General features: G+C 31.6%; 1 protein-coding gene across 5 annotated transcripts in view; it reads right to left on the reverse strand.

The window, feature by feature from the left end:
• The window catches only part of LOC143056711 (uncharacterized), a 145,291-nt gene that overhangs the window by 110,691 nt on the left and 8,460 nt on the right, over positions 1-26,140 (reverse strand). For 3 of the 5 annotated variants that reach the window (XM_076229856.1, XM_076229854.1, XM_076229853.1), the window contains exon 2: positions 20,410-20,445. The exons of the other annotated variants lie outside the window; for them this stretch is intronic. In XM_076229856.1, coding sequence (XP_076085971.1) covers positions 20,410-20,445 — 36 coding nt within the window. The remainder of the gene's footprint in view (positions 1-20,409; positions 20,446-26,140) is intronic. 5 annotated transcript variants of the gene reach the window in all.

Here is a 26,140-nt window from a genome sequence, read left to right on the forward strand (position 1 = left end):
CTAATTTTTATTGCCAACACTCAAGATTTCATTGTCATTTTTTAACAGCAGTATTAAAGACAAACAGAAACAGCTAATGCTTTTATTGAGGTCAAACTAAACAGTGAAAAAAAAAAATCTAAATGTTTGTCAATAGAAAACCTAAGATTTAATACAAACTGATACTTAAATTTTGCTTGATTTTCAAAAACCTGGCAAAATTAAATTAACAATTTTGATAAGAAGCTTAGCACACCCTAATTAAAGCTTCTAGATAATATGTAACCTTATTCAATAAACTTGCACTGTACAGTCTATTAGACTCTGTACTTGGGTTTCTTAAGACTTCTAATTAAGTTTTTCTATATAAGTTCATTAACTTACAAAATATGAACCAACAGACCTTTCAATGATTGTAAGAAACCAATCTAGAAAGTGTTAAAAAAAACTGTTATGGATGGCAAAATGTAATATTTCCCTAAAAGAATGTATGGATAAAAATGTTCGTGCAAATTTCTAAGAAGATTGATGATGCAATGAATGCAGAATGCATTTTTGCCTTTCAGGTCTAAAAAAGCTTCTGAAAAAGTCTACACCAATTTTTGTGTTATAAATTAGATTTACTAATTTGCTAAATGTGTTTTCCAGTCTGAGGAATGCTAAAAGTTCATCCCTGGTTTACAACAGTAAGGATTGCAAAGTGCTAAATTGAAAAAGTTGAATGCCACATGCATCCCTGCAAATTGAATCACAAATAACATTCTAATAATTGAAACACATGTGTATGCAAAAAAATCAAGTTTAAAAACATGCCATCATATATATACAAGTGACAGGAACCTGTTCAGTGTTTCTCGTTTTTCCTGTAGATTAGAACATTGGTTTTTGCATTTTTAATTTAACACTAGTCGTTTTTTGGGCCTTTTATAGGTTGCGGTTTGGTGTGAGCCAATTTTTTAATTTAGGCTCTGTTTCAACTTTTGATGGTTTGTTTTCACAAATTGTGACTTGGATGTAGAGTTGTCTCAATTTACCACATCAACTTATATCTATTATTCGTGATATGGACAGATAAAAGAGAGAAAATATAACTATAACTGCCTACTTGAAATTATTTGTACTTATTGGTCCATATAAATAGATACATGTACATTTTTTTTGTACTCTATAGTTTAAGGTTTAATTCATACACATTTTCCACTGTAACCTTTTATGCACCTGCAAAGGCCTAAAAATATGAACGGGGAGGCCAAGGACCTTCAAATGGATCTACTACATATATATTTACAAGACCTATGTCATTTATTTCAGTACATCATGTGAAACTTATATAGGATGCAATTAATCAGATGGTAATGTTATGTCCCCCTGGAGTTATGTCCCCCTGGAGTTATTTTTAGATGAAATGTATTCAGATGTATCTTTCATGTGGTTATTTTCATAAAGTGAATCCCAGTGATTAATCAGCCAGGCCTTTTATGGATAAATATCACTTGAAGTATGAATTATCTCTCAGATGATTTATAAGTGAGGGTCTGTAAGAGAAGTCTTTTATCTATGTATTCTGAACAAACTGATGAAAGAATGAATGAACAAATGGACGCCCAGAACGAAAATCATAATGCCCATAAATTGTGCCATGAAAATAAGATGTGGTATGGATGCCAACAATAAAACTTTGTACAAAATAACACAGAAGTTTTTAAACAACTATAAGTTATTGTATGACCTCTTTTGTCTATTATCCTCTAATTTTTTGAGTTATTTCTACTTTTTATTTTATGAATCACTAATTTATTTTTTATTAGTACCTATTAATTATTATTCTTTTTTTTTTTTTGGTCGATTTTTCTTCAGAATAATACCCCATTTGTTTTCTATTCTCTGAACACCATCCAGACCCTTGCAAGTGCTCATCAGATTAAATGATGTGCTTGGTTTACTAACCATATATTTTCTAATCAAGGACCTGAGATATAATAACACAGGGTAGACTTAAACATCTCTGTATCAATGGCTTTTATTTTCTGCTCTGGCGAACTGTGCAAAAAATCAATTTACCTGAATTCATTTATTAAAGGTTGCCATGGATACATCACAGGGTGGGTAATGCTCTGATCCGATTGGATCTAAAATTAAATCCCATTAAAAGAGGATCAAAAGTTCAAACCGGTCATTGAAAATCATCAAGAAAGCTGATGACTTAAAAAAAAATCTGCACATTTCATACGTTAAGTCGATTCAATTTTAAGATACATTGAACAAGGTTTTGACACCTACAGAATATAAATTCTTATCACTTCTTTCAGAACTTTTTCTTTAAGTACATATCGGATATTTTATTGCATTAATGGTGTAAATTGTGAATAGAAGTCATGCAAACGGAACGAAATACAAGATTCTATGTGTGATATCCCAACAAAATGACTGTTTTATTGAGCGAGAAAATGAAAAAAATTAAATTCACTTTCAAATCATGTAGACCAAATGGTATGTGATTTATAGCAGTTCTGCAAACTTCATAAAACAAATTCAGACTTTAAATCTATGCTAAATCTAACAATATGTAGAATAGAGACGAATTATATACCACAAAAATAATCAAAATCATAAGGAAGTACACCACTAATTCATGGTCCCATTGCTTTCTATGTTAAATTCCTCCGTTTCAAGAAGGAGCACCTCTTTTGTTTTAAGTTCAAATAAAGTGGCAATCATTGCATTTCAAAGCAACACTTTATGGTGTCTTCTACTGAAAAAATCAACATACCTTACATGGCATATAAGAAAGAACTGGTTCCCGGAACTTCGGATGTACCAAAACAGGTACTTCAAATCTGACAAACAGACAAAATGAACCCTCTTTTTAAAATTTGATGCAGTTTTTTTAATATTCATAATTAAAAGTCCAAAAGTGTTCTAAAATGATCACCAGTCCTTCAGCTTTCATTTCATACCAAAAACACCTAAATATTCTACATATTTTGGAAGTTACACTCATGCGTAGGAACTATTTTGTGTTAAATATGTACTACTTTCTGGTATGTGCTTTCTGGCCGGGCCTTAATTAGTGGTGTTACACCTATAACAGAACCTAACTTGCTATATTGACTTGAGCATTACTTTATTTCATTCTATGATCTATTTCAAGCAATAAAAAACATATAAAGCTTTAGTCCAAATACTATTTTACTAATTTTAAGCTCAAATTGGACTGGTAGTAACATATGGGTTATTCAAAGAAAACTGCATATGGATATTACCAATGGCCAATATACTTTTTTTATTCTCAATATCATTGTTTTATTTATTAATTTCTATTAGGAAAGATATGTGCTTACCAATAGTCATTTTTTTATCAGAGGTTCTTCATTAAATAAAAATATATTAGTCCAAACTTAAGACATAAATGAGAAAATTGTCCCCCCTTTTTTCTTTAAATTGGAAAATTGCTTTTGTTTTGTATAAACCATAATTCTGTGGTTAAACATAGATTATTAAGAGCAATTTATATATCCCTCAGCTAGATAACTTGCTAAACTGGTTCAAAATTGCATGTACATTGAGATTTTAGAATTCTTATATGAGTATATACCATATTCCAAGATTGTAAAAGGCTACCATAAGAAAAACAATAAAACTTGAAAAAACATATGATTATTTTGACCAAGAGCTATTTTGTACCATACACAAGTCATAAAAGGCATGTTTTATTGATTTCAATCACAAAAGCTGCAAAAATAAGAATTTTGAGTCAAGTCTTAACTGCATGCATGTTGTATGACCATAAAAGGCTAAAATACTTGAGTATGCCAATAAAAGAGCTTAAATTTCCCATAAACAGGATGGTTCACCAAAAAAAGATGATTAAACATGATTACTAACATCAAATTTGACTTATTTTCATTGAAATAGGTACAACTTCTAAAAAATGGATTTCTGATGATTCTCTGTAATAGGAAGTACACCACTAATTCATGGTCCCATTGCTTTCTATGTTAAATTCCTCCGTTTCAAGAAGGAGCACCTCTTTTGTTTTAAGTTCAAATAAAGTGGCAATCATTGCATTTCAAAGCAACACTTTATGGTGTCTTCTACTGAAAAAATCAACATACCTTACATGGCATATAAGAAAGAACTGGTTCCCGGAACTTCGGATGTACCAAAACAGGTACTTCAAATCTGACAAACAGACAAAATGAACCCTCTTTTTAAAATATGATGCAGTTTTTTTTAATATTCATAATTAAAAGTCCAAAAGTGTTCTACAATGATCACCAGTCCTTCAGCTTTCATTTCATACCAAAAACACCTAAATATTCTACATATTTTGGAAGTTACACTCATGCGTAGGAACTATTTTGTGTTAAATATGTACTACTTTCTGGTATGTGCTTTCTGGCCGGGGCCTTAATTAGTGGTGTACATGTTACACCATAAGCCTTGCAATCTTCATGACATACTTTCAAATCTACTGGTCTCAGGAGTCCAACTTTACAAAAATTGGCCTGCAAGTGCAAAGATGGTTATAATAAAAATCAATTTTGAAAGGCACTTGGAGCTACTGGACTTGTAGTTTAAATAAAATGTAATTCCATTTCTTTTACTTTGAGCAGATCAGACAAACTAATCAATTCTTACATGTAGCTCCCAATTTTTATTTAAAGAGTGAGAAAACAAATTTATACTAAATCTGACAATATGTAAAAGAGAGGTAAAAGATAGCAAAGGGATATTCAAACTCATAAACCTTGCAGAGTCCAAACAAACAGGCATGATATCTTTAGCATTCACACACTCACAACTTGTCTCCTGGCCTTGAAGGCATAAAACTTTGCTTAGTGCTCCGAGCACAAAAATCATGCTCGAAACATGAAATCCAGCAATTTGATTGGTTGATTTTCGAGTCTGAGTACAAAAATCATGCTCAAAGTTTTATGACCGTGAGACCAGGTCTTTTGTTTATCTTCTTATCTTCTATCTTTTTTCTTTGGGCTTGGTGTTCCCAGTGTTCCTTTTATATGCTCTAAAAATAATAACTTTGATATCTTCTACAATTTTATCAGGGACATTGTCAATTGTGTATAAAGACAATTAGCATACAGTAGCTGAATGCTATTCTTTTCCATCTTTCCATCCATAATGTTGGGTTTCGGTATCATCAAAATCATATCAAATCAAAATCTCTCTTTATTCATTAGTCCTTTAAACATGTTAAATACTCAATTTCCAAAAACCCTGCATTTTTTCTTAATTGAGCTGTCAAAATTTCATAAATTTAGGGATCAAATTTTATCATGTAGTCCAACTTAAGTCATTTATCTTTAATCCTATTCTGAAAACAGGATGTCTATTTAAGTATGTATTTTTTCAGTCATATCAAATTGACATTTGACATACAGACAATTTTGGCGACTCTGTCATGTCAAAAGGTAGATAAACTTTGTCCAACTATTCCGAAAAAAAACCTTTATGTGGGAGTTAAACAAGTGCATTTCTTAATTTGACAATTTAAATCTGTTTAAAGTACTTAATTATTGACATGATTATAACATTATTTTCCAAAATTCCAGCTATCATCAATTTAAAGAAATTATTAAAAAACAAGGGTTCCTACTCCCTCAGGCAAAGTTGACCTCAGATGAATTTGGATAGGCAAGTCATTCCTTTTAACCCCCTTTAACTATGCATTTGCTTTTTAAAATTATTCTTATATCCCTGTTGGTCATATGGTCCCTAATATTTAAGTTGAGCATCCCTGACTTTCATATATTTAGGTTGGAGCATTCTAGACAAAGTCCAGGTCTATTTTTTATAGGTTGGGGTAGCCCAGAGAGAACCAATGACCTTTGGTAGGAAATCTAACAATCAATTAAGATTGGAGTCAAGTGCACCTACCAGGTGCAGGATTCAAACTCAACCTCAGTTTTGACTGGCTAGTGATATAGTAGACTCAGACCACTCTGCCATCTGATGGATCATAAAGCAAATTCAAACTACCAGAAAAAGTCACAGAAATATTCAATGCAGGATCACAATAACAAGAGGATGAGGGAGCTTGCAATTCAGCCCAAATTCTAGGAGTTGGAAATCATAATAAAGTCTTAATATAGTATAACAATATTTTCTTTCCATTCTAAATTTTAATATTCATATCTCTAAATCAAGCAAACAGGCAAATCCCCCCCTTTTTTATGTTTTCATCAGTCAACAATTTTTTTTTTTTTTAAACCATTAATATTTTATTGAAAACCAGTCAACTTGCATCTAGGTTATCAAAACACTTCTAAATGGATTTCGATTTAAGTTTCCAAACTTCATTAGATGTATGCCGAAAACAGTCCAATCTACCACAGCTATGTAAACTAGTGGCCTTCAAATGACAAATGTGTAACATTAAGGTACAAACAAATCTCATTACAACCAAAAATTTCTATAAATGCCTCAATACTATTGTGACACATATTTAAAATTAACATGTTTTCTTACGCCAATGACATAGTTGTAAAAATCGTCATGAAATTTCCATTCATCATTAAGCGACAATAAAAACGTAAAATTTTATATAACATGAAAGCAAGTTAGTCAATAATTATACATCATTCTTTTGTCACATGCACATATTAAACCTGTATATAATGTAAAAAATTATTCACAGAATGAAAAAAACACAACACAATCAGACGATTTGTCCATTGTTAGTTTTTTTTAAGAGACAATGAACGAAAAAACAGGCAGTAAAAATTATAGCGTTAATATTGACATTTCTTATGTTGAAAAATAAGTATAATTTTTGAATGATAATAAATATTATTGTATTCTGATCTTTACGATTAAAAAAAAATAATGTTATGCAAATTTTCACACGATTATTGACTAGGTCAAAATATTTTATTCTGAATAGTTAATTGGGATTTCAAATAGCTGTTCCGGACCATATGAGTATTTGGACCATACGCGTATGGTCATGACCATATGCGTATACTCATATGGTCCGACCATACGCGTATGGTCCGACCGTACGCGTATGGTAGGACCATATGAGTATATACTCGTTTGGTTATAAACGGGCCGGACCATATGAGTATTTGGACCATATAGGTATTTTTTTCAATAATATGCATGAGATAACTTTATAAAATAACAATGATTGCTACATGCAATTGTATTATTTACAATTCAAATAACATTAAATATTGATGCCAAAATTAGTTTTCATCGCTAAATGTATTCTTGCATGGATGCGTAGGGTGACATTTACGTCCACACGGTACCATAGCTTTTCTTGGGTCCTGGGTCATTCCGATGTGTCTACGGTGAAAAAGCTCCTAGTGTCCTTGCCGGGACGTCATTCATTTTTTTTTAAAACAAAACACGTCTAAGTATAAAAAATTATGATATTGCACTGCTAATGCTAATTATATTAAGTTTCAAAAGTAAGCAATTTATTAGACTCTTTATCCTGTCGACTTTTATGTCAGGTTACAGTTGACTTCTTGTGTATCAGTTCATTCAGATATTTTTGGAAGTTATCTTCCCAGGTCGAAATTTTGCCATTCACTCGTAATAACATATCGGTAATGAAAAAAAATGTGTTTACTATAGTTTTGACTAGTGATGAAATTTACTGTGTGAAACTGCTTATTTTATTTTGTTAATCTTGTTATTACTAATTTTTAATGAAAAAATGACCTTTGGTAGTGTCTTTGTAATGACGTGACAACTAGAAGGGTTATATAAAGAGGTAAGCATAAATGTAACCCTTAATTACCCCGACCATATGAGTATATACCCATATGGTCATGACCATACGCGTATGGTCCAAATACTCATATGGTCCAGAACATAGCCATCAAACCAGTTTTATTTTTTGATAGACTAGCCTTAATTTAAAACATATACTAATTTGAATATTGATAGAAATCTATTGCACAACTAGTCAATAAAAACTCTGATTCAGTTCTAGTCCAACAGTCTACAACTATTTTAGCAGAGAAATAGATTCATCAATCAACATTTGAAATTTGTGTTCTGTAACATCAAACAAGCGGCAGTGTCCAAATTAAATGAAAGTGTCAAACAATCGAAAAGCAATTTAATTCTCTTGAAGAAGCAATATTTTTAATAAAGTACTCGGTGGGTGGAATAGAAAAACGTTAATCTGATAATGGACTTATCAGCGTGTTTTTTCATATTGTAAATCAAAGGACAGCTTTCTACCAATAAGTATTATATTACACGTATATTTCACGTCAATTTCAATAAAATGTTTGTCCATTTCTTCCAAATGAAAAATGAATTGAAGTACGAGTATTATATTACACATATATTTCACGTCAATAACAATAAAATTTCAGTGCAATTTTATCAATTTTTTCAAGATGAAATATGAATTAGAAGTATTTTATTATACTCATATATTTCAGCTCTATATTTCACGTCAATTCCAATAAAATTTCAGGACTACTTTGTCAATTTCTTCACAATGAAATATGAATTTGAAGTATTTCATGACCGGTTTATTCCATCTCTATATTTCAGTTAATTCAAATAAATTTCAGTACAACTTTGTCAATTTCCTTACAATGAAATATGAATTGGAAGTATTTATTACTATTTTATTTCATCTTGTCAATTTCAATAGTAATTCGGTACAATAAAGCCAATTTCGCCAAAATGAAATATCAATTTTATTATGTTCTAGGCTATAGGGAACAATTTGATTTGAGAACCTAAAATTACAATTTATATATATTCAAATGAAATATTTTTAGTTTACATATATATTGAAGATCAGGAATTTAAATTATCAAATAACTTCACCAAAACTCATATTGACTGTTTGAACTAGGCAAACAGGTACCTGCAGACTAGCTTTCAATTCGTGTGCAATATAAACAGCGGCACCACTCTAAGTTCTCTTTTAAAGGTGACTGTTCTTATTTGGTAAAACAAACCCTATCCTCATCAGAGATGAATAAATTTATCATAGATACCTAAGGTTTACAATTTTTTATACACAGACACGAATTTTGTGTACAAAAGACTCATCAATGATGAATTGGATAAGTAAAAGAAGGCCAAATAAAAGATAAAAAGACATTTTAGGAAAGAATAAATTTGTTATTTTCTCTAAATTTTCCTCTATAGAATCAATATGTCATCTCTAACTTAATTGGCACTGTGACAATCCAAATTATCAATTATCTCCCTTTTTATTTGGCACTTGAGATCTAAATTATCCACCCCCTCCCTTTTTACTTGTGACAATCTAAATTATTAGTTCTCTCACTTTTTATTTCTGTCTCAAAATTATCAGTTCTAATACTTTTTTACGTGTGACAATCTAAATTCCCTCCCTTTTTACTTGGCAAAATCTCAATTATCAGTTCTCTCCCTTTTTATTTGGCAAATACTAAATTATAATTTCCCTCCCTTTTTTACTTGTGACAATCTAAATTATCAGTTCTCTCTCTTTTTATTTCTGACAATCTAAATCATCAGTTCTCTACCTTTTTTACCTGTGACAATCAAAATTATCAGTTCCCTCCCTTTTTATTTGGCAAAATCTCAGTTATCAGTTCTCTCCCTTTTTATTTGGCAAAATCTCAATTATCAGTTCTCTCCCTTTTTATTTGACAAAATCTAAAATATCAGTTCTCTCCCTTTTTATTTGGCACAACCTAAATTATCAGTTCCTTCCCTTTTTTAATTGGCACAACCTAAATTATCAGTTCCCTCCCTTTTTGTATTTGTCAAAATCTAAATTATCAGTTCCCTCCCTTTTTGTATTTGGCAAAATCTAAATTATCAGTTCTAGGTCTTCATTTAACTAAATTCTTGAACTATAATTTCCCTTTCAGTACATGTACCACCATACAAAGGAACATTCAAACTCCCAAGTCGAAAAAACAAAACTGACAAGACCATGGGCAAACAATGAAAAGACACTTAAACAAAGAAAACAAAACATTGAGCAAAAATAACCCCACCAAAAAGAGTGATTTCAGGTGCTCGAGTAGGGTAAACAGATTCTGCTCCACATTATGGCACTTGTTGTGATGTTCACACAAGGACAGACATGGTGATAAGTCACATATGAGGAAAAGAAAGAAGGGAGATATTCCATCAAACCAAACATAAATGTATGCAGTTACAGATGCTTCCTGGCTTGATATGAAAACTAGGATTGGTCTAATATAAAAAAGGAAGATGTGGTATGATTGCAAATGAGACAACTCTCCATAAGATACCAAAATGACACACAAATGAACAACTACAGGTTACTGTACGGCCTTCAACAATGACCAAAGCCCATACCGCATAGTTAGCTATAAAAGGTTGGAAATCCTTTTAATTTCTTTCAGCCTGAATATAAAGGAAGACCTACAATTTTGTCACAATTTAACTGATATAAGTTCTGGTAAAAACTGCAATGTTGGCATTTTTCTGCAGCATTAATAAATGGGCCAATACTTTAACAATTTTTTCGCTTTTTTTTGCCAACACAAATGTTAGAATCAACCTAACTTACATACATATAAATAGTAAAAATAGATCGAAATGTCATACAAGGACACATCTATCATAAAATTAATGTCTTGCATAAATGATATTCACCATCAGGAAAAAACTCAAGACATTTATTACACAAAAACAATGTCTATTGGCCCTGATCATTTTCAATAAATGACAAACAAAAATTACCATTACTTCATGCAACGCTATGCCGCATAAGGAAATAAAAAATGCAAGGAATAAAATTGTCTTGAAGTAGAATATCTTCTTTAATGAAGATCGATAGCTCTTGAAAAATTAATGATGATAAGTTTTTGAAGTTTTAACGATTCCTTTGTTTTACTTTATCACCAAGCAACAAAGGTTACCTTATTTCAGATCCCTATATCAATGTCTGTGTTCTCCAGACAAAGAGAATAAATGATTTCTGATTGACTTATGTAATTTTATTGACCGTCTAGACAGGCTAGCTAAAGGTCTTCCTTAAAAGGTTTAATTGTTTACCAACATCTTATATTTCATTTTATGGTACCCAGTATGCATTTTTTATATAAATTCTTCTGTTCAACAATGTTTAAATTAACCCTCAATAAAACATTTTTTTCAAAATTTTATAATTGTTTTATGACTTAATGATTTTTGTCACAATTTAAATGATTTTCAGCTTGTAAAAGCACTTTGTGTTATAATTGTATTATATACATGGATTCATCTATTTTCTGGGCTTTGGGAGTCTTCCATAAAAGTAATTTTAGCTGGTAAAGAAAATATATTGTGATTTATTTTAATTTCCAATGAATTTTTTTTTTTTTTTTGTCTAACATTTTTTGTGGATTTGAGGAGAAATGTTGATACATAGATACTATTTTAAGTGGATTTGGTTTGGCCCCAAAGTCTGCATATGTAACTTCAAAGACAACAGGAAATTTGTATTTCATTCAAAACAATTGAATTAGTGGTTCACGTTTTTTTTCATGATTTAACAACAACGAAAAAGAGCCCCCCCCCCCCCCCCCCCCCAATAGTTTTAGCTGTAGCTTTTATAAAAAGCTGTTCATATCAGATGACTTCACCTAGTTTTGACATCCATTGCTTACTTAAGCATTTTTATCAAGCTGCTACTTGCTGTTGAATGAGGATGGGGAAACCCCTTCATTTGTTTGTCAAATTTGTCAAATCAACAGACCAACATCAAATCAAGGTCACGTGGCTCATGAGCAGCTGGAAGAGATCAAGATCAGACATGAATTTGATTTAATATTCTGAATATCTAATTATTCTGGGACAAAGCTTAAAACACTTGCAGAATCATAATGAAGATTTATATTAAAAATAACATGTGTAAAATTTTGAGTGTTCCTTTGTCTCACTACTGGTATCAACAATAAACTAATAAAGGATACAAATATCTGTTGTTTTATGATACAAGGGCACAATCTTTGCTGTTGATTGATAGAGGTACCAGTTATCAAGGGTAATATTCATTGAAGGGTAATATTCTTTGCTGTTGATTGATAGAGGTACCAGTTATCAAGGGTAATATTCTTTGCTGTTGATTGATAGAGGTACCAGTTATCAAGGGTAATATTCTTTGCTGTTGATTGATAGAGGTACCAGTTATCAAGGGTAATATTCTTTGCTGTTGATTGATAGAGGTACCAGTTATCAAGGGTAATATTCTTTGCTGTTGATTGATAGAGGTACCAGTTATCAAGGGTAATATTCTTTGCTGTTGATTGATAGAGGTACCAGTTATCAAGGGTAATATTCTTTGAAGGGAAATATTCTTTGCTGTTGATTGATAGAGGTACCAGTTATCAAGGGTAATATTCTTTGCTGTTGATTGATAGAGGTACCAGTTATCAAGGGTAATATTCTTTGAAGGGTAATATTCTTTGCTGTTGATTGATAGAGGTACCACTTATCAAGGGTAATATTCTCTGAAGGGTAATATTCTTTGCTGTTGATTGATAGATGTGTACCAGTTATCAAGGGTAATATTCTTTGCTGTTGTTTGATGCAGGTACCAGTTATCAATGGTAACATTCTTTGCTGTTGTTCAATGCAGGTACCAGTCATCGAGGGAAATATTCTTTTCTGTTGTTTAATACAGGTACTCATACGTATAATCAAGGGAAGTCTTGGTTTGACCCAGCCAGGGTTCCAATCCATGACCCCTGGGGGACCAGGCTACTACAGGACCACAGTAATCAAGCAATCAAAATCAATCAATATTAATGTTCATGTATTGAACCAATTTTAACCTTACTTTTTGTTTTAAATTTAAAACCATGCTGAAAAAAATAAAAGATTCGAATAGTTCCTAAATTGCACTGCAAACTTTACATTGTCATTGTACAAATGTAGGTGCCACCATTTCAATTGTTTGCATTCTGATGTTATGACGTTTTGATATAATACAAGCAGATGCTTGCACTTTTAAAATTTTAATGTATTTCTTAAGCTTGTGAATAAATTTTTCTTGTGGTAAACCACACATATGAAGGTCACTATTAACTGAATGTAAAATTTACCTGCTATTAATAATTAATTATAAATTAAAGCTAAATGGTAATTAAAGTCACACACAGAAGTGACACTGTCTCACAAGGTGAACAACATACACACGGAAATGAAAGTCACACACAGAAGTGACACCGTCTCGCATGGAAAACAACATACACACGGTAATGAAAGTCACACACAGAAGTGACACCGTCTCGCATGGAGAACAACATGCACACGGTAATGAAAGTCACACATTGAAGTGACAATGTCTCACAAGAAGAACAACATACACATGGTAATGAAAGTCACACACAGAAGTGACACCATCTCACAAGGAGAACAGCATACACACAGTAATGAAAGTCACACACAGATGTGACACTGTCTCACAAGGAGAAAAACATACACACGGTAATGAAAGTCACACACAGAAGTGACAATGTCTCACAAGGAGGACAACATGCACACGGTAATGAAAGTCACACATTGAAGTGACACTGTCTCACAAGGAGAACAACATACACACAGTAATGAAAGTCACACACAGAAGTGACACAGTCTCACATGGAAAACAACATGCACACGGTAATGAAAGTCACACATTGAAGTGACAATGTCTCACAAGAAGAACAACATACACATGGTAATGAAAGTCACACACAAAAGTGACACTGTCTCACAAGGTGAACAACATACAGACAGTAAGTAAGTCACACACAGAAGTGACAATGTCTCACAAGAAGAACAACATACACACAGTAATAAAAGTCACACACAGAAGTGACACCATCTCACAAGGAGAACAGCATACACATGGTAATGAAAGTCACACACAGAAGTGACACTGTCTTACAAGGAGAACAACATACACACGGTAATGAAAGTCACACACAGAAGTGACACTGTCTCACAAGGAGAACAACATACACACGGTAATGAAAGTCACACACAGAAGTGACACTGTCTCACAAGGAGAACAAACATACACACGGTAATGAAAGTCACACACAGAAGTGACACTGTCTCACAAGGAGAACAGCATACACACAGTAATGAAAGTCACACACAGATGTGACACTGTCTCACAAGGAGAAAAACATACAGTTCATTGAAATTTTGTTACACATTTACATATGTCATAAATGTATATTTGTACATGTAGGTATAGAACATGTGGTATGAGTGCCAATGAGACAACTCTCCATCCAAATAACAATATATAAAAGAAAACCATTATAGGTCAAGGTATAATAATGGCCTTCAACATGGAGCCTTGGCTCACACCGAACAGCAAGCTATAAAGGGCCCCAAAAATTACTAATGAAAAACCCTTCAAACAGGAAAACCTAGTCTAATCTATGTAGGTATAATTATTGGACATTTTTTTTTTGTTCAAAATTTCTTCTAATACAATACATAGATTTATTTGAACATAATGAAAAATACTACTTTTCTTATTATTGCTCATTTTCTTATTTTGGTTTTAAAAAAGCAGTTGTCATATGTGCATGCAATCTGCTGCCTAATATATTTCTTGTATACAAATATTCATAAACATCATATAGTCAAACCTTAGCTATGAAAATAAAAACAGCACTTTTATAAATTTCATACGTTCACCACGCTTTTCTGGATTTACCTTCATCAGGAACGCACCAGCGGAATATAAATTCATCTCTATTAATGTAAGCTGTTTTGTCAGAAGACTGGTCAGCTTATTCTTGTCCTGATACTGACCACTGAGAGGCCCTTTAGTAATATACCTATATAGTTTAGACTTGACCATTCATAAGGTCACCTGTCCTATAAGGTTTGTTCTCTCTAGTCCAGAGGGGTGACCTTTATACACTTATTTGACATTACAATGTAGTTTACAAGTGCAGAAATGTTAAATCGATAACAAATATCCAGCAACAAGGGATAAATTCTCTTCCCATTGATTACATTCCTCTATGTGAAGGAGCAATTGACAGACTATTTGTTTGTAATATTACAATTGTCAAGTCAACAACTATCATGAAAAAACCCCACATTTAAAAGATGTCCGACTTTGTCATAACCATTCACTAGCCAGACACTTTTGATTCAGTCATGTTTTATCCCCCCTTTTTTGTTTTAATACAACTTGGGAGTTCATATTTTGTCAATGCTTTTATATTTTATAGAAATTCAATTCTCTGTGGGCTTTTGGCAATTAAAAGCTCAACTTGTGGTATGAACAGACCATCATTTGATTATTGTTAAAGAATCTATCTTGACCACTACACCCCTTTTGTTGTTGGAATGCTGTCTTATTGTGATATTGCTATCAAGTAAGGACTTAAACATAAACATGTGACACCTGCACAGTGTGTTTTCTTTAACTTGACCTTATTTTAATTGCCTACCCTGGTGATCAATCTTAGTTGTGTTTGCAGACTCAGTGTTTTTCAAGAAAAAGCTGACAATGCCCAATTACCTTATTTTAATTGACTACCCTGGTCATATCACTGTTAGTGGGTTATGCAGAACCAGTGTTTTTCAAAAAAGCTGACAATGCCTAATTTCGTGCTTTCCTTCACTGACCAAGCACTGTCTTCAAGCAGCTGCAAGTCATATGAACCGTGATTGTAGCTGTAATAATCTCAACTGAACTAAATGCCCTTTATGACCCATCATGCACAGCTGACAATGAAAACTACACCTGTAATTTTCAAAAATTATGACAATATTTCATTCCTTTGTTCAACTCTATAGCTCTGTATAACAATGGAAAAAGTTAAGTTCTACAGCCCTTTAAGACAATGGTTAAAAATTAAGTTATACAACCCCTTATGACAATGGAAAAAAACTCAGCTGTACAGCCTATACCAGCTGCTGCACCAAAACATAAGCAGTGTCACCTGTTCAGGTACATAGCACTAGAAAACCGTGAACTCAGGTGTACAATGAATATGTCAAGTATGTAATCCTTACAAACATAAAAGACAACATTCCTCCTTTTATAATGTCACCTCTTTTTAATAGAGCTACGAAAAATGTGAAATATAAAAGTGCATCTCTCAAAGATGGCGAGCTATTTAGAGGAATAACACCACGAATTCTTAGCTTCGTTGTTTCTACATGTATGTTGAATCTCTAAAAGATGAAGGGCTAAAGGAATAACACCACTAATTATTCGTTGTTTTTGTTTCCACATGTTTATTGAATCATCAATTTCAAGCATTCAAAGCTATTTTGTCTTCCATGTGTAAGTTCAAGTAGTTCAAAACTATACCTAATATCCTGACAAAATGAATCTTGTTTTATGCCTAACTTATTGCAGCAAATATTGTATTCGTTTCAGATGGACTGAGTCTCAGCCAAGATTTGTAAAATTTGAAGGTACATGTAATTTCAACTGCTACAGTGGCCTTGTACATGTTCTACTGTGAGTGTGACTGAAAGTGGCTCTTAACATCATCAATCAATCAATCAATTATAAACTGTTTAAGAAGACAAAAGAAGATATATAACCATAATAGGGAATGACAGAAAACCTGGAAAGCTACTTGGGCGATTCTTAACAAAGGACTATAAAATATCATCATAAATACGATGACGCATGATAGTGTCACAAAATGAAGGATATGTTTTTTCACCTCGGAAATAAATTCCAAAGTTCTGTCAATGTTCCTAGATATCCAATCCATTACCTCTGCTTAACATGTGTTCCTCGTTTATCATGTAACTTACAAACACAACATTTTAGAAATAAATGTCACAAATTTGGATGCATTTTTTTCATAAAATATTATCCCTGTTTTATCTACTACAGGAATTACTAATATGTTTTGGGTCTTGGAAAAAATAACATCAAAAATTTGGTGCAAACTAAATAACCTGCATAGCACGTTATTTTAAAGTGTGCACCCCATTTTTTTATGTTATTTTAAAAAGGCAAAAAAAACATTACAGTCATTTCTTCTTATTTAAGTCTTAATTCCATTTTAAACCGGAGTAAATCATGAAAAAACATTGATGACATCCAATCACACGACAAAATAATGTCTATGAGTTGATAAACAAAACAACGTCAGCCAATCATAAGACGTGTTACATCCAAAACTAAATTATTAAAGGGACAACATATTGATACCGAATGCATTTCCAATTTGTCAGGGAAATCTCAAGACCTAAGCCCATTATCATTGGGCTCACGATTTCCCTCAATATATAAATAAGGAGATGTCTTATGATAGCCAATGAATCAACTATCAACAAAAGTTCAAATAAGTGGATGTAAGCAATTATAACTTTCCATAAGGAATAATTTTAAGCTCCAATTCAATATTTCTACTGTCCGACTTGACTACAAATTTCTTTAGATTATGTTTTAAATTTAAAGAAGATTTTATTTTCTAACTTCATGAGTAAACTTGAATACATTTTGTACTTGTAGCTTTATAGCCAAGATCAGATTTTTTTTCATGAAAACAAAGTAGGCAAAGTCAATCATTTATAATCATATATTTGAGAAAGAATTGCAATCATCAGGTATAATGTTGTAGCAATTTGGAAAGTTGAATACATATAAAAATTTGTGATCATCAATCCATTTGATAGGGGTTTTTTGCACTCCCTGTCAGATTTGCAGTCAGTTCAATGTCATGTTTCAATCTCTTTAAAGAAGCTATAATTGCCGACATTTTATAAACCTTTATTGTCATGATTTTAGCACATTTTTGCTGGGAGCAGTCATTTTTATTGTTTGGGCACAGTAAGATACAGACCAGGATTGGATTGGAAACGACTTTTCCCCCCGACCGGAAATGATTTTTTCCAGAATTTAAAGAACAAATCCAGTGTCAGTTGGGAACAGGAAACAGACATATTATTTTTTTTGGCCAAATGGTATGCAAAATATTTATTCTTATATAAAGATAAAATACAGGTATAAAATTAGTGCTTTAGTCTTACTTTTTTCCACAACAACTTTTTTAAATTGCATTATATATTCATTTTTTAACTGTTCACCAGGTGGAAAATTTGCAAAACTTGAGAACTTATGATCAAATTGCATTCTTCAAATGGAATAAAACTGTCTGATTCTATATCAAATTATACACATCAAACAAAGTCCATGCAAACTTGTGTACAATTTAGAGTTTAGTATGGCGTTCATTATCACTGAACTAGTATATATATATATATATATTTATTTAGGGGCCAGATGAAGGACACCTCCGGGTGCAGGAATTTCTCGTTGCATTGAAGACCTATTGGTGATCTTCTGCTGTTGTCTGTTCTATGGTCAGGTTGTTGTCTCTTTGACACATTCCCCATTTCCATTCTCAATTTTAAACTGTACAATTTCTGAAGCAGTGGTTAACAAAATCCAACTAGTGTTTTTCCATAAAAGTAAGGTTTTTATATTTTTCCATCATTCAAATTCATGTTTCTTTTTTTTTAGCTACATAAATATAATCACTCAATGCTTCAAAAATTCCACAAGGTGAAATTTATTTAACAAAGGGACAGACCGAAGAACATAAGCACAGAATGGAATACATAATGCCCCTAGGTTGGGCATACAAATAACATCTACCAGCACCTTAGCAATTACACAATCCTGAAACTTGTCAGCAATCATCTGCTATTCACTAAAAATTACATGTATAAATAACCAAAAAATTGGAAAGTCAGAAGTCGTAAGCAGCTAAATGATAGAAAAGACTACATTGTACTAATAAATAAAGAACTACTTCAAAAGAGATAATTACCAGCTATCAAGGCTTTAAAAGAGTGAAACTTTTCTTTCAATCAGACATCAAATTTTGCAAAGGTTTTAATATTCTGTGAAAGTTTTGTACATTTAAAATTTAAATTTCAAATTTATATATTATATGGATTATTATTTCAAACAAAAATATCTACAATAAATTTGAGTGATATTTTGTTTCCTTCTTGGGGAATATCTATTTATAAGCATGTGTTTCACTTTTCATTAAAATTAAAAAATGATTTTTTTAAATATTTAAAAGATTCAAAAAAAGTATAAAAATCATTTTGGACATAATTTTTTTTTTCAAAAATTAAAAATTGCATGAGCAGCTTACTTGCCAAAGTAAAATTGAATTCTTAAAGCCCTGAGCTAGAAAAGCTTTGCAGATATGATAACAACACACTACAGGTAGAGATAGACAGGATAGGTATGGTGTAGATACATTGGTTGGTTGTGGTGAGATTCTCTCTTGTTAAGATGTACATTAACAATGTATACTGATAGAATGTCATAACAGTACACGAGAGTAGCTATACATCTTCTGTGAGTCTTATTTCCACATGGTGCTGATAAGCAGAGAGGTGCAAAAGATAAACAACAAATAGCTTACCTTGTTCCTGTAAATTGTAGCCAGAACTTTTTGCCCAGAAATCGAATAATTGTGCACTCTCTCAAATTCAAGATCACTCTATACTCACCTTTAAGTTTTGCCTCAACGAACAATCATGCACTCTCAAGTTCAAGGTCACTCTACTAACCTTTTAGTTTTACCTCAAATTTGAATCCGACATAAGACGTACGACAAATATTGACTTGTAACTGGTATATGCAGCAGTCTACTATAAGACTTCTTTGTCCAGAAATTAACAACTATTGCTACATACACTATCATCAAGCTCAAGGTCATATCCATACTAACCTTTTACTTCAAATTTTAAGATTTTAAGTGTGACATAAAATATATACAACAAATGGATTTCCTTCTAATAGAAAACATACTATTATAAACTTCTTTGCCCAGAAATAAAAACTATTGTTCAATACACTCTCTCAAGTTCAAGTTCAATATACACACTAACCTTTAACCTCAAATTTACAATGTATGCTTTGCATAAGATGTACAACAAAGGATTCCCTTAAGCTTGAAACTAATATTTATTTCATATTTTATTCTAGACTTCTCAGCCCCTCATACACACCAAACACTCTGAGTTTCTTTTAAGTTCAAGGTCAATACATACTAACCTTTGATCTCAAATTTAAGAAAGAAGGTATAATATTTATTTCCTTTTTCATTCCACTAGATCACATTCATATTTTCTCTCCACTATATATATCACATGCTTATACTTTTGTCTACATATTTTCTAGCACACAAACTTAAAGATCAACATTTAACTTTAACAGTGTGTAAAACAAAATACCCCAATTAGTCTCTACAGAACAAGTTAACTAGCCACACCTATTCTAGGAGGAGTTTATTTCTATGAACTCTAAATAAAAATTTATTATGTGAATAAACAGACACCAAAAAAGTTCTGTGTATAAACAGCACACACACACACCAACAAAAATAGTAGCATTCACACAATTATACCCGTTAGCCAGAATACAAGATAAGCATGTACATTCAGAGAATCAAACCAGAAATGTTACCATACCTTTTTCATCATTTTTGCTGTACTATTATCATAATCCTAAAAGTAACAAAACAACATATCTTGTACTTGAAAAGAAACCTGTCCCCAATATTTTCAAATTTGAATCCTTAAAAAAGTTGATAATGTAATTAATTTCTCAGGATCAGGACTGTAAGGATCCAAAAGGGGGGTGGGGGAGGGTTTCGGGGGTTGGAACCTCCCCTTTTTTTTGGACAATCAATGCATTTGAATGGGGACATGTAGTTGGAACCCCTCTGTGTCCTGTGTTAGAAACCCCTCTTTTCAAAATGGCTGGATCCACCCCTGCTTCTGGTTAAAATTGTTATTATCCTGTTGCAAATATTTCATGCTTATTCAGGGGAAAAAACATAGATTCTGCAATGTATAACATCTGTGATAAAGGACATGTAATATTGACCACGGCTGTAAAATGAAGGTTCATGATATATACTGGATAATTTGCTTTGCAACACTTGAACGTCACCTACAGACCAATCAGATGGTTGCTCATGCACTGCTAATACTGAGTGCTAAACAAAACACCCCATTTTACCTAGATTTACAGTTAAATGGAAAAGGGTCACTTCAAGGATCTAGGACATTGACCATTATATGTGCTTAAAGAAATTAATGTAATTTTTCAGGCAACATTTCAAAAATATTTAACTAATATAAAAAAAGAAGATGTGGTATGATTGCAAATGAGACATCTCTCTACAAGAGACCAAAATAGCACAGAAATTAACAACTATAGGTCACCGTACGGCCTTCAACAATGAGCAAAGCCCATACCGCAAAGTCAGCTATAACAGGCCTCGAAATGAAGTTATTAACATCTTAATCTTATCAAATAAAACACCAAATTTTATACTTTTTCCAACAAAAAAATTACCCTATTGCAACCACGACTTTATCAAGGACCTTTAACAATACATTTTTGGTATCAATTTCATTTCCACAAACGAACATGCTTACATTGTATCTTTCACTAATGTACACTTATAAACATTTGATGTATACATCCAGTCATTTCACATCTTAAAAATTTTAAACTTTAAAGAATTTTGAAAGTAAATTTCAATGAAAATGTTGAACTAAACAAGCTTTTACTTTTAAAACTAATCTTTACTAAAAAGAAGCTTACAGCCTACATTTCATTTTTGTCTGGTACTGTTCACTATTACACTATAATACTGAATACTGTCAGGTAAAGATGAACGGCTCCTTGGGAGCACATGCCCACCTAGCTGCCTACAATCATAAAACTTGGGACTAAAAAATTTGTACTCGAAACATCAAATCCAGTTTTTAACTGGATTAGTTCTGGTTCTGAGTTCGAAATCCTTATTCTGAATGTTTATGACTGCAAAGCTAAGCCTGGGTTTTTTTTTAGCCATTTATAATCGCCATTATACTAGCTATCCCTGGCTTTCTTGTGTTTTCTTTTTTGAGGACTTTTTTTTTTTTAAATTTTGGCTGACATTGTTCTGTAAATGCTTCCCTCCTGACATTTTAACAACATACATGTATGTTAAGATTTTAAATTTGTATCATTCAAATGATCAACACTGGCCCTTTTCAAGAATTAAAATATCCCTTTATTTCATGGATGTGTTTATGTATATCTCATTATTAAATGAATCAATAAATTTTTGAAATTATTTTCACTTTGATCAACTCTTTTAAATAAAAAGATAAAATATCTGATGTTATCACTTTCCAATAATAACTTAAACAACATGTTGCACGTCATCCATGTGTAGATATTATTAAAAAAAAAACGTACTCCAATGAATATCTGCAACGTGTCAAGCGAAATCTAAATCATAATCAAAATAAAATCTAATTGTAAATTTTCCTGAAGGGCACTTAACTTCCATGTAAAGGTTTTAGTGAATCAAACCACAAAAATAAAATCCTATAAAAAAAATAATTCAAGAATAATAAATTCTGAACTAATAGCAGGAATATTGAATCGAAGGACACAATTTAAGCTGACCCAAAACGTACAACCAATGAAAACTTTGCATTTTGAAATACACGTATATACATTTTCAAATTAACAGTCCATGACAAAGTGATCATTTTCTTAGTTCACAAGAATTTTTCAATTATCTACATATCTACCCAAAAAGATGAAATGGTGTTCCTTTCCTTAGTTCAAAGGGGTGGAATCAGAAAAAATGAAGATTTTAACATATTGGGGCATATTGTTTCCCCCATTATATTTAGGAAAGTAAATTAAATGTCAAACCAACAAGTTCAATACCAGCTAACTTGCAGCCAAATTTCATTTAGATATCTTGTACCAGCCAAAAGTTTTAATAAAAAAACATGTCAAATTTGTCAGGAGTGTGACGCTTTTTGTGTGACAGGATTTTTTTTTAATAATTTACATGTTGAGTAAAAATTATTATGATGAATGCATGTATATGAAGATGGTTTATAATCATTCTTCAATACTAGGTTTTGTAGATTATAGATTGGTGTTATCATTGCACAAATATTATGTAAATAAATATACATTGTGAAAAGGTATGTACCAAAAATTAATATTGGCAAAATTTGATAATTTCTAAATTAAAGTGTTATGGTTGTATTTTAAGGGAGTATTTGTGTGTAAAACTGGTAAGTATTTATTGTATACATGTATAAGCTATCCATAAAAGGCTATACAGACATCCTGAGGTGCATAATTCACATATTGGATTAACTTCTCTACAAGCACCCAAAAATGTCAGGAGTGTGACAACGGTCTTTAAACATGTACCAAAGAATACATAGGACTTAAATATGTTCTTCTTCTTTATTTTTCAGTAGTGGCTATTCCAAAGAGAAGAAAAAAATTTATTACAACTGTGATATATTTATATCATAGATGTGGGAGTGCATTATATATGTCAGGAGTGTGACGCTTTTTTTAAGGCATTTTCTGTCAATTCATAATTTCACAAGGACAAGTTCAACAGGTTTCTTTGTGTTAGAAATGTTAAAACAAAGTTATATTCCTATCATTTACCTCTTAAATGTGTTATTTATCATGATTGTTTTGACACAATAAGTTTTAATTAGTCATTTTTCTATTTTTTGTGCACAGTAATGCAAATTTATCAAAGGAAATAAGTGTGTACAACTATAAAATCATATAGGAAAGTGAGGAAATGAATTTTGTACAAAATAGAACAATCATTTTGAATTTAAATGGTATATTTAAAGATGTTTCAAGGATTAACCATTCAGATGTAATTCGTCACACTCCTGACATGAATTTAACAATTTAAGAAAAATATGAAAATTAGCTTTATTTTTAGGACAGATAGTTGAAAGACAGCTAGTAATTTAGAAACTTTTGGTAAATCTTCCATTCCTTAAAACATCCACTAGACTTGCTGACATAAGCCAGGCAAAATTATCTGGAAGAAATGATTCAAAGAAAGAGACTTGGAAAGAGAAAACCCGCAAATATTGGCTGAATATAAAATTAAAAAATTATCAGAGGAAGTTGGACAATCTTAAACAAAATAAAAAACTACAAAACCATGCTAACAAAAAAAGGCTTAAAGAAAGAAGAACTTTGAATTCCAAATTTGATAAACAATATAAAGAAAAACAAAGGCAGTAGCAGAAAAACAGTAGAAAAAAAGGAAGAAAGATAAAAAAGAAGTTGGGTTGAATAAGGACTTAGAATCGAACAAAAACAGCTCAAAAATTCAAATGAGAACAGATCTGTAACTGTGTCAGATTCCAGATCTACAGTGAGAAAACCTGCACAACACACAAGAAAACAACTGCCACAAAACCCAAATGCTTGGACGAGTTCTTTGAAACACATCATAAAAAATGCTACACCCAGAAGGGCCTTCTAGAAGGGATCATTTATAAGCATTTTTGTTTTGTGGCAATTGTTTTCTTGTTTGTTGTGCAGGTTTTCTCACTGTAGATTTGGAATCTGACACAGTCACAGATCTGTTCTCATTTTAATTTTTGAGCTGTTTTTTTTTTATTCTAAGTCCTTATTCAACCCAACTTCTTTTTTATCTTTCTTCCTTTTTTTCTACTGTTTCTCTGCCACTGCCTTTGTTTTTCTTTATATTGTTTATAAAATTTGGAATTTGAAGTTCTTCTTTCTTTAAGCTTTTTTTTGTTAGCTTGGTTTTATAGGTTTTTATTTTAAGATGGTTCAACTTCCGCTGATCAATTTTTAATTTCAGATTCAGCCAGTATTTGCGAGTTCTCTCATTCGAAGTCTCTTTCTTTGAATCATTTCTTCTAGAAAATTTTGCCCTGCTTATTTCAGCAAATCTGGTAGATGTTTTAAGGAATGGAAGGTTTACCAAAAGTTTCTTCATTTTACTAGCTGTCTTTCAATTATCTGTCCTAAAAATAAAGCTAATTTTCATATTTTTCTTAAATTGTTAAATTCATGTCAGGAGTGTGACGAATTACATCTGAATGGTTAATCCTTGAAACATCTTTAAATATACCATTTTAAATCAAAATAATTGTTCTATTTTGTACAAAATTCATTTCCTCACTTTCCTATATGATATTATAGTTGTACACACTTATTTCCTTTGATAAATTTGCATTACTCAGTGCACAAAAAATTGAAAAATGACTAATTAAAACTGATTGTGCCAAAACAATCATGATAAATAACACATTTAAGAGGTAAATGATATGAATATTACTTGGTTTTAACATTTCTTACACAAAGAAACTTGTGGAACTTGTTCTTGTGAAATTATGAATTGACAGAAAATGCCTTAAAAAAGCGTCACACTCCTGACATATATAATGCACTCCCACATCTATGATATAAACATATCACAGTGGTAATGATTTTTTTTTCTTCTCTTTGGAATAGCCACTTCTGAAAAATAAAAAAAATAAAACATTTAAGCCCTTTGTATTCTTTGGTAGATGTTTAAAGACAGTTGTCACACTCCTGACATTTTGGGGTGCCTCTCTTTGTGTTTTTTTTTAAATGGTCCTAAAAAGAAAGTCCTGTTCTATGGGTAAAGATATCAGAAATTGAAATCAATGATATAGCAATGTGTTTAGTGATTTTTTGTGAAAGTTTAAAGCATTTTTCAATCTTTATAAAATATGTCAGGAGTGTGACAAAATACTGAAAATAGAAGGCTTTTTCTACATACAATTACATTAAAACGGTACAATGAAATGACATTTTGTTTTTTGCAAATGATCACAAAATCTCAGGGCTTTCAAAGTTTACTATTGTAACTGAAATATATTAAGATTCTTTTTATTGGCAAAAACTTCAATCACTAGTTACTATTATTTTTTTCAAATTAAGCTATTCAATTTGATTGTTATTATATGATTTAGCAGAAAAGATGGAAATTTTGGTTTTAAAATTTTCCTTTTTATATTGACTTTCATTTGGAAAAGGTCTGAGCAATGTTTTCTTGACTGTTTTATTACCAATCTTGTTTTTAAGTAGTATGGTTTCTGTTAAATATTTTTGAGATGTATGCTATTAAAATTTAAGATTATTCAATGTGTCTGTTTCGTTCGGCCTGAAACTTTGGAATTATAAAATTGAAAGTATTGGTAATAGGGCAAGACAAAAAGAAATACAAAATATTAAGTTTGAAATTGGACCCCCCATGTCACACTTTTGCTTCATTTTTTCTGATTCCACCCAAAGGTCTTTTTAATTATCTATCTGGTAAAATTTTTACCTACTCTAAAATGATACAAATGA

This window comes from Mytilus galloprovincialis, chromosome 13, assembly GCF_965363235.1.
Source record: "Mytilus galloprovincialis chromosome 13, xbMytGall1.hap1.1, whole genome shotgun sequence".
Lineage (NCBI taxonomy): Eukaryota > Metazoa > Mollusca > Bivalvia > Mytilida > Mytilidae > Mytilus > Mytilus galloprovincialis.